The sequence below is a fragment of the Antrostomus carolinensis genome, unplaced genomic scaffold (assembly GCF_000700745.2).
Source record: "Antrostomus carolinensis isolate BGI_N321 unplaced genomic scaffold, ASM70074v2 scaffold3265, whole genome shotgun sequence".
Classification (NCBI taxonomy): domain Eukaryota; kingdom Metazoa; phylum Chordata; class Aves; order Caprimulgiformes; family Caprimulgidae; genus Antrostomus; species Antrostomus carolinensis.
The window spans coordinates 56,649-67,521 of record NW_010314039.1 but is presented as its reverse complement, the minus strand read 5'-3'; the positions used below and the strand labels follow the sequence as shown (position 1 = coordinate 67,521).

General features: G+C 37.9%; 1 protein-coding gene across 1 annotated transcript; it reads left to right on the top strand.

Annotated features, from left to right (window-relative positions):
- Nucleotides 1-1,747: 1,747 nt before the first annotated feature.
- Nucleotides 1,748-9,758, top strand: SECISBP2 (SECIS binding protein 2; the record flags this gene model as incomplete). The annotated part of the gene is made up of 7 exons (XM_010167478.2): nucleotides 1,748-1,917; nucleotides 3,520-3,658; nucleotides 4,113-4,242; nucleotides 7,086-7,306; nucleotides 8,044-8,198; nucleotides 8,632-8,833; nucleotides 9,649-9,758. Coding segments are annotated over 7 exons (1,127 nt in total), but the record flags the coding sequence as incomplete, so codon positions are not given.
- Nucleotides 9,759-10,873: the final 1,115 nt, after the last annotated feature.

Below are 10,873 nucleotides of genomic sequence, written 5' to 3'. Positions count from 1 at the left end.
GGGTGATTACCTCTGGTTCTGCCTCTTCCTCGTTCTCCTGGTGGCCCCACTTTTTCCTTGTCCTTTGTTAAGTGAACAGATTTCTTTGTGTATTTCCTCTTTTGTATAGAGGCAACTGATACTGGCACAGGTTTGCTGTCTGGTTTATCTGTGCTGCTTTTCACTGAGGTTTGAGTAACCTGAGCAGGTGCTGAGGTTGAAGTAACTGTAGTGGTGGCTGTTGCAGGGGTTGAGGTGGCTGCATTATCAGTTGCGGGTGGTGGAGTGGTAGCACGACACTGACATCTGCGCTGAACACCCACAGCAGATCTAAACAACATCACAACCTGACACACGTTCAGCAACAGGGTGGTGGTAGTTTGAGCATCCCAAGGGTATTCAGAATTCTCAAGAGTTTTTATAAATGATTCAGGGAGGAGGGGAGAGAATTGGAAAGAAAAGGGTAAGGAAAATCCCAGGTTGAGATAAAAACTATTTATTAATTAAAATAAAATTATAAGATAATAACAGTAATAACAGACTATACAATTAAGTTATGCACAAAAATGAGAGCTCTTGTGAATTTGCAATGAAGAGGTGACATACGCAGTGAAGGAAGTATCATGTATCTGCAGGATGTATACTTATGTATTGCTTCAAATCCAGCTTCAACTCTTGTAGCCACCTCTGCTAACCTACTGTGCAGAGTTCTTGTCAGTGTTCTCAATTTGCTTTTGTTACACAGATCCATAAAACTGCTACAGTAACTTTTCTTTTCTGAAGTAAACTGTTTATGCTAATAGGACTGTATGTGTTGTTGGAGGATCAGCGTATACATACCTTGGAAGCAGTAAATAAATGAAGAGGGCTTAAGACAAGCTGCCAGAAGCTTTGGATGTTTTTCAGGGGACAGAGGTTGTCTGAGGCACAAAGGTGTCAAGCTGATTCCACTGATACTTAGGTCATCCTCTTCATTGACTTGCTAATGTGACCTGTTTTGTATTGCAGATAACTGAAGTTTGACAAAATGCTCTCATGTGACACAGCAATTCCAACTGATAGCAAGTGAAAAGGGAGAATAGTTTTTAGGGTGTGAGGTCATGGTTTGGAAGGTCCAGGTTCAGTGACTTGACCAGTCGTTTAAAGCTTCTGTGGTCTAAACCCTCTGAAAAATGCAGGTAAAGTAGACATTTCCTGACAGCTCTGCTGCTTAAGCAAAAGAGACTTAGCTGTAGTTTTACATTACTCATTACCCATCTTCAAATGAACTTCATCCAATTTCATTAAGGCTTAACAAGTGGGAGGAGTAAGTGCTCCAGTTTATTTACAGCAATTAAATCTAAAATCTGTTATACTGCAACTCAGTATTTATTTTCATACAGTACAGAACCTGTGGAGGAAGAAATGCCATTACCATGAAACATGGAGATTTCTGAAGGTTTACTAAGCCAGCATGGCGAGGTGTTGAAGGTAGCTTGGAGTGCAGTGTTTTGCCAAATTCTGTTTTTGAGAGTTCAGGGACAGAGCTTGTGATTCTATTTGTGTAATAGAAGTAGAGGATATATCAGTCTTTCGGGAGGAGTATCTTTATTAAATAACATTGTCTAATGACACAAGATTGACTATAAATATTCTTAATAGTAACACAACACCATTTTAATATGTGTATACTAGCCCTCATCCAGTCATTAAACTTAAATTGGATTCTAGTTTGGGTATCTGTTACGGTTGTCTGATGCAGGCTTTTTTTTTTTTTTTTAAATCTCAGTTGGTGGTGCCATGCCATTGCTTTCTAAAGAACCTGCTGCAGCCACAAAAAATCACCGGCTAAACCAAGGAAAGATGCCTCATAACCCTTTGGATTCCAGCGCTCCTTTGGTAAAGAAAGGGAAACAGAGAGAAGTCCCTAAAGCCAAGAGACCAACACCTCTTAAAAAGGTGCTTATATTTTTTTACCTTAAATAGTACAACATAGGCTAATATAACTTCAGAATTATTCTGTGAGTCTGTTAAACCTTCTGGCATGGACATCTGCATCTAAGTGTCCACTTGTCTAAATTCAATTTTAGCTTTCCTTGTTTTAAAAAAGGTGAGTGGGGTGGGGGGCAGGAAAGAAGAGAACAGTCTTGCTGAATAGCGTATATAAATTCCCCCAAAATATATTTTCTCACTTCAATCACTTGATAGCTGAAGAACTGTCACTACAAAAGTGTCCACACATCATTGGTATGGGGGGGACATACAAAGAAATCTTGCCTGGTTTGGACAAGTTATGCTTATTTGCAGGACTGGGGAGAATGGATCAAACAGGGGTAGTATTAAATATTTCTATGCTCTTCCAACCCAGAACTTCAGCTGATTCTGCAGCAACTAGTGTTAGATCCACCAAGCAATTTCTCTTGTATCTTCCCTCTTTGCCCATTCATGTTGCTTCCTCTCCTGTTTTCTGTGCAGAGCATTTTGAGATACCACTCCATTGCTAGGTCACTTTTTGGTATAGAACAAATCTTATGGAGCTAGTGAAGGTAGTTTAGTGGTCATTGTATACTGCTTAATTGAATTTGAGAGCTGTACAATATGAAAAACATATAAAATATAACAAACGCTGGGAGGTGATACTAATTACTGTGTCCTGTGGCTGTTCTATCTTCATGACATGTTTTCCAAAGCAGGTTTGAAAAGACAGAAATTGCTTTGTCTGTGTAACAGCTGTGTTCCGAGTGTGGTAGGGAGGTTTTTTTGTTCTTTTTCATCTTTGACAAACGGAAATGGAGAAATTTTTTTTTTTTTTGCAATTAGATTGTGTGGTGTGATTAATTACAACTTTGGGGTAGATTAGCCGAGCTAGTGGTCATATATACAATAACTGCTGCTTAATAGCTATGAAAACAGAGAAGGAGGATGAGTTTCAGGAAACTATTACTTTCAGCTGTGGTAGCATGTTTGGATCCAGCATATGTCCTACTTTCCTTCCTTCTGTGTACCATACAGCTTAGCTACCCATGGTAATCTCTTCTCTTTTTCTACAACCAGGATATTCAGAGATAGCTATCTCTTAGAGTGACTCAAGATTTTTAACAGGGAAATAAAGGGGAAGAGTAACTGTGTGTGCATATATATATATATATACACACACACACACGTGTGTGTGTGTGTGTACTTGAGTGTTTGAATTGCTACAAATTGACAGTCTGAGGAAGAAAGGTGAAGAGGGAGACTTTTTCGCCTGCTTCTCTGCATTGAAGCAATTCTTTCCTTTAACTGTAGTTCTGCCCTTATAGTTGATCCCTAGTAATTATTTTCTCCACCCAGGCCCTGGTAATCAAGGAAAAAGTCATTTTCTCTTTAGATTTAGGGAATATCTTTCATTCTTTTTATGTGCAAATTCAAGAAAAATCTCAAATGTTTTTAACTTCGAATGATGGTGGCAAACTTCTTTATGAATGGTCTGTATGTAAACACTTGGTAAGAGAAACTGCTTTGTTATGTATGTGACATTGAATTCATTTGGGATTTATATATATATTTATTTTTTTTAAGATTATTCTGAAAGAAAGAGAACAACGAAAACAGCAACACCTCTTAGAACAGACAGCAGTACCAAAAGATGAAGGTAATATTTGTCAGTCTGCAGAAAATATTACTGAAGATGAAACACTTCTACAGGATAGTCAAGCAGGTATCTTTCAAGAGAAGGCTATAATACAGTATATAGATGGAGATTTGAGAGTGAGCACGCTTAGTATTTTCAAAAATGTGCACCAAATACTGCCAAATGAAAAGTATAACTTCATAATTTTCTGAAATTCAGCTTGGTCTTATCTAGAATTTAAAGTGTGCCAAAGCTGATAGTCAATATAGTTGAGTAATTTGGATTCTGATGACTGTTCCACACTTCTACGCCTGTTGGATTTATTATGTGAGAGCCCCTGAATCTCTCTGGCAATCTGTTTAAAAAGAGTTACAATAGTAAAAACTAAGTGAGAAAAAAAATGTATGACCTTCTTCCCCTACTACCAGAGATTTTTGTAATACTGAAGTAATGACTTTTCAAGAGATACTTGACAAGTTAGTCTCTTCACAATGGTTTTTTGGTCTGTCTTTTCATTGAACTGTCTTTATTTACGTGATAGCTGTTCACGTAACGCAAGTTGCTGAAGAGTTTGTGGAGAACACAGGGATTAAGGAATCTACAGAAGGTTCCATGACTTCAAAGCAGCTGACCTCCAATCTTCCAAAAATCCATAGTAGGAATTTTCGAGAGTAAGTATTGATTTGAATTGATGTCTGTTTTCCCACAGTACCACCGATAAGGCATTTTTCAAACAAGGTCCTTCAGTTACATTCTGTGCAATAGTAATTGGAGTTTAGTCTGAAGTTGCTAATTTTTTTTTCAGTTTTTCTCTAAGGTGACACATAAACGAAGAAATTGTATCCAGATAAATACTCTGTACATTGTTGTAATTTTTACTTCAAAATGCGTGTTTCTTGAAGAAAAAAAAAATGTAAATCAGAAATTCATTACAGTCTAAGGAAGGAAAAGGAGCTGCTGTTGAAGTATATATACCTTATTTTAAATACATGGAGTACCAAACAAAATGGCAAAAATGTAAAGACTGTGACTAGCCAGATGACATTTTCATGTTGTGGCTAAGCAGAGAAATAAAGGGAAGATTTTAGGGTTATTATGTGCACAGACATCTAGTTTTGTTTAAACAGATGTGTATACATGTTTCCTTATAAAAGAAGAAATAGTCATTACTATATTTGAAGAGGTCAGAGATCCAGTCATAAGTGTTAAACATTTACTTTAGGTAAGCAGTGTTTTAACTTTCAGTTTTCCTTCCATAAAGGCACCACTGGCCATTTTGCAGTTCATGTTACAGTAAAAGTTAATACTGATTCAGCCATTCTTTACCTTCCTGATGCCATGTGTTAGCTGTAATTTAACTTTTAATAACATTAAAATTACTTAATTTGTGTCCATGCAGCACTTTACTGAAGGCACAGTTTGGGTTGAATGTGTACAGGGCAACAAAGTTCTACCTATTATAGGACGTAGAGCATTCAGCAAAGCTTAGAATATTTTGTGTCTTTAGATTAGATTTCCAGTGGTTTAGTAGAGTTGGTTTTGAGACTTAGTGAAATCAACTGGAAGTAGTAAATAAAAACTCTTGTAACTTAAATAAAATAATTGTATCTCTACGACCCAGGATAGATCTTGTGAAGACAGATCTATGGAAGAGATAGATCTATGGTAGAGCTATGGATGTCATCTATCTGGACTTCTGTAAGTCCCCCACAACATCTTTCTCTCTGAATTTGAGAGATACGGATTTGATGGGTGGACTGTTCAGTGGATGAGGAATTGGTTGGATGGTCACATCCAGAGGGTAGTAGTCAACATCTCAATGTCCAGATGGAGATCAATGATGAGTGGTGTCCCTCAGGGGTCCCTATTGGGACCAGTACTGTATCTTCATCAGTGGCATAGACAGTGGGATTGAGTACACCCTCAGCAAGTTTGCAGATGACACCAAGATGAGTGGTGCAGTTGATATGCCTGAGGGATGGGCTGCCATCCAGAGGGACCTGGACAAGCTTGCAAAGTAGGCCTGTGTGAAGCTCATGAGGTTTCAACAAGGCCAAGTGTAAAGTCATGCACCTGTGTCAGGGCAATCCCTGGTATCAATACAGGCTGGGGGATGAAGGCATTGAGAGCAGCCCTGCTGAGAAGGACTTGGGGGTATTAGTGAATGAAAAGCTGGATGTGCACCAGCAATGTGTGCTTGCAGCCCAGAAAGCCAGCTGTATCCTGGGCTGCATCAAAAGAAGTGTGGCCAGCAGGTCGAGGGAGGGGATTCTTCCCCACTGCTCACCTGGAGTTCTGTGTCCAGCTCTGGAGTTCTCAGTACGAGAAGGACATGGATCTGTTGGAGTGAGTCCAGAGGAGGTCCACCAAAATGATCAGAGGGATGGAATGCTTCTCCTGTGAAGAAAGTCGGAGACAGTTGGGCTTGTTCAGACTGGAGAAGAGAAGGCTCCAGGGAGACCACTTAATTGTGGCCTTTCAATACTTAAAGGGGGCCTATAAGAAAGATGAGGACAGACTTTCTTAGCAGGGCCTGTAGTGATAGGACAGGGGGTCATGGTTTTAAACTAAAAGAGAGTAGATTTAGACTAGATATAAAGAAGAAATCTTTTACAATGAGCATGGTGAAACACTGGAACAGATTGCTCAGAGAGGTTGTAAGAAGCCCCATCCCTGGAAGCATTGAAGGTCAGGTTGGGCTCTGAGCAACCTGATCTAGTTGAAGGTGTTCCTGCTCACTGCAGGGAGTTTGGACTAGATGACCTTTAAAGATGCCTTCCAACCCAAACCATTCTATGATTCTGTGATCTCTTCTCATAATCTTACGTGGATTTGCCACTTGGCATCTTTCTGTTGACTGTGCAGTTGAGGTATCTTCAGTTTTTCTTTGAGACCCTTCTTTACTGAATGATTCTTTGTGTAAACAATGGGGAAAAACAATTTGGAACCCTGATCTTTCCCAGGCAATACTAGAAGGGTGAAATACATCCGTTTTTATCTTTTCCTTATGGTCAACATAAGGCTGTAATCTGATAAGTGAAATAGGATGACAGATAAAAAAATATTAATCTGAGGAGGATTTTGATCCAAATTTCCATCTTTTTATAAGTAGCCTTATATTTATAGAAAGAAATTAGCATTTTATACTTTGGTTGCTGTACTTTGATTTATATAAGTCAGAATAAGTGCCCTCGGAAAAATGCTTCAACAGCAAAACGTGTATATGTATTTATTGGTGTAATATAATAGGTTTATTGTACATGTGTGTATGTATTTTTAGTATAGTTTGATAGGGGAGCCAGATACCACAAGTAACAAAACTTTCTGTAACTTCTCAGCCACTGAAAAAATCTTAAGTGAATTTTTTGTTTTATGTATATAACAAGCGCATTTGGAGTGGAAATAGAAAAAAAGATAAAGGTGTAGAACAGAAGGTGTATTTTTATATTTTACATATTTATGTAACATATTTGTAAATGTAGGGTTTTAACATTTAATGGATTCTTTCTTCCAGTTACTGCAGCCAGGTACTCAGTAAAGAAGTTGACAGTTGTGTGACAGATCTCTTAAAAGAACTGGTTCGTTTCCAAGATCGCTTGTATCAGAAAGACCCAGTAAAGGCCAAGATAAAACGCAGGCTTGTTATGGGTCTTAGAGAAGTTTTGAAACATCTGAAGCTGAAAAAACTGAAGTGTGTCATCATATCTCCTAACTGTGAAAAGATTCAGTCAAAGGGTAAGTTTAAAAAAAAAAAAGTTTGTTTAATAAAAGAAACGTAAAAAAAAAAGCAGACTCAGAATACTGGCAGCAGTATTATTATTGGGGGAACTAATTTGAGAAGCCTTTGAAATGAAGTCATATAAAGATGCCTTCCTTCTTCAGATTGTTTACTGCTGTGCAGCTGAAGTGTGAGCTGAGTCAAAACTATCTGGGGTCGGGGAAGTTACCTGAAACTAGGAAGTGTTTAGTTATTGATTTGCAGTGCAGCTGCACAAAAGATTTTAGTGGCACAACTGAGAAGAGACAAAGGTTGCTGGTGCCAGCTGTGCCACCACATGAAGTCCTGCTGTATTAATCTCTTCTAGGCCACAGATTGATGATGAAATTGTCAGTGAGCGTTTGTTTAACATTTGTTGGCATTGTTGTCATTACATTCTATTAACTTTTAAATAATTTCTTAGCAGCTGGGTCTTTTTTTAAAATGCCAAGTAAGACTATACTACACATATAACAAAATACAGAATAAGATACTGAGGAAATTGCTAATTAAGAAAAAAAAGTCAAATTCTCCTTTAAAAACTGAGATCTAACGCTTTTATTGAGATCCACGTATTTTTTCCTATAAACTCTTGTAATTTCAAAATGCACCCATAATCTTGGGATTTTTTTTTGCTATCTTTTAACACTACTGTCCTTTAGTTATAATCAGCTTGAATAGTGTGATTCTTTACCATTTCTGCTCTCTGCTCCAGGTGGGTTGGATGAGACTCTACACAACATTATCGACTGTGCCTGTGAGCAGAATATCCCGTTTGTTTTTGCCCTTAATCGCAAGGCCCTAGGCCGCTGCGTGAACAAAGCAGTGCCTGTGAGTGTGGTGGGAATTTTTAGCTACGATGGGGCTCAGGTAAGCTGAAATACATAGGTTCATGATTTTCTTTAGCTTTACTTTTTACCTGTAAGGGAAAAAATACTCCAACTTTAAGGTTTTGTTTGTTTGTTTTGCTTTTACACACTTACTTACACTCTTTATCCTAGGTCAGTTGCTTATATGAAAAATATATTTTAGAAGTACAGCCACTCAGCACTGTTCAAAATAGTAGTTTGCCCATCTCTTCCTGACATCCTCTCCATCTAGATCTCTTTCTGAATTTTTTTTTCAAGAGAATCAGTGTTTTTATAAGTGGTTTGGTTTTTGTGTCTTTATACATACTTAGCTGCTCAACTTTTATGTATGAACGTACATGTTCTGACTAAGGAATATTCGTTACAGATTTTCATAGGAGATGTTAGAACTTACTGTATGATTTAAGCTCTACTAATATTTTCTATTTCCATAGGACCATTTTCATAGAATGGTACAACTGACAACAGAGGCCAGGAAGGCCTACAAAGATATGATAGCAGCTTTAGAGGAAGAAGCTGAAGGAGGACTAAGAGAAACCCAACCTGGCGTCTTAACCACTGAATGTGAAAAATACGGCGTATCAGAAACTGGTAAAACATCTTCCAAGGACCCTGATGAGGATGTACCAAATTATAGTGAGTATTTACTAATTGAGTTTTGATTCAGTTTTCATTCAAAGTGCTCTTCAATTCTACTATTTTCACTGAAACAAATGACACGTGACAGTTTAGTGGTTAGTAAGGGGAGGAAGTTCTGCTTTTCTTTTATTTCCCTGCCCCACTGATTTTATAAACCTGAGGTCAGCTCTTGTTGAGAAAGTCTTACAGAAAATTCCTCTCTGAAATCCACTGATGGCAGGTGGTACTTATTGCTTTGTCCAAGGAGGTTTAACAGAGCTCCTTAATAATTCTATCTATTAAAAAATTCTCTAAGCTTTTTTTCTGGAAGCGCATACTCTGTTTCTGTGGTGGACTTAAGTTTTGCATTGAAGCCTGTTTGAGATGCATCTTCCTGTCCAAAAGTATTCATGTTTTGTAAAGGCCTTCCACTTCTAGAAACACATTTCTCCAGCTCTGCTGATATCACCAGACAACGACAGTTACCACATACACCAGGCAACTTAAAACTTCTTTTAAAGTTTTGAAAACAGAATTCTGAGTTTTATTAAGGTTGTATCCACCCTGCTTGAGTAGGGACTGGACACAAGCACCTCAATAGCACCTCAGTTGATCCTGTCACTCCTAAAATATTCTTTCATTCGTCATCTCATGTCGTGTGGTGTACGTGCCAACGTGCCCGTGTGCCAACTTATCTCAGCACTTCGAGGAGGAAGTAGAGAATCAGTGTGACTTTTCATTTTAAGTTTTTCGTCAAGTATTACGTAGTAACTGGTTTTGTTTGGGTTTTTTTAAATTATTTTATTCTTTTTTTTTATTCTAATATTCCCTAGTTGAAATCTGGAAGAGAAAACTTGAAGAAGAGTATAACCCATATGCACTGGAACTGGAAAAGAGTGCAACTGCGGACATGGTGATAGTGAATTTGGAGGAGCATCAGTAAATCCAGATTCAATTCTATTGGCCTTTTTTTTTTTTTTTTTTAAAGACCCTTAGGAAGAGAGTAGCAATGTAAAATAATTTAAGAAATATCTGAAGTCAGCCAAGTAAACTGTTCTGAATCCCTTTAAGCAAAATACACACTGGAGCACATGAGGCACTGGCTAATACTTTTGCATTCTATGTATTTGACTGATTAATATAGCAGATGACAACAGCAAATTGTCTTAGCCCTGAACCACTTGAACATTCTTCAGTGGTTTAATGGGTTAGCATTGATTTGTTAGTGATGCAGTGTACCAAAAGAACTTGCTAGAATTATAATTTTATTTGGGAAGAGATTCTATGAGCCAGAAGGTTGGGGCTTGTGGGGATTTGCTTTTTATTTTTAACTCTTCTTTAAAGAACTTCAGCTTTTTTTTGATTGTGAGTTTAGTTTTGTTTTTTTTTTTTTTCTTCAAGATAAACCTTCTCAGGTGGGCAGGCTAGCATTTATGTCACTTTCTTCCAGTCAGCAAGCAATTAATTCTGGGCCAGCAGCTTGTCTGAAACTAATTGAGGGAGACCGTGGTAACAAAGATCCCAGTTAGCTCTTCTGTGTGATATTTTTTCCTCCTGGGCTCATAGCACAGGCGTAAAGGAGAGAGCATGGATTACAAAGGTCTGAAATTCCTGAAGTGAAAATGCTCTGTTTGGAAATTTTGTAAAGCTGATGAAGTATACAATGATGATGTTTCTGCTGCTACTAGTTTATCATAGGTCCTGCTTTGAAGTTAGAGGATTTTGAAGGACAGTGAATGTGCAAGCCTGCTATCCTATCTGTACCTTCTCCATGCTGACAAACTCCTCATTCCTTCAGTTTGGGTTGTGTCAGTGTATATATGTAAGAGTTTTTGATCAGTCTCAGTTTGTACCTAAGGTAGGGAAGATTTATAGCTTACAGGAAATGAAATTTATATCTTATAGAAAATAAAATTTTAAAAACAAAATATGCTTATAATGGTAGTGGAGCAGCTTAGTGGGAGTGTAAATACAGTAGTTTACAAGTTGCAGGCATATGAGGACAAGCCTAAAGAAAGTAACTGGAGGATGCACATGAAACTCCTGTCAGCTGTTCTG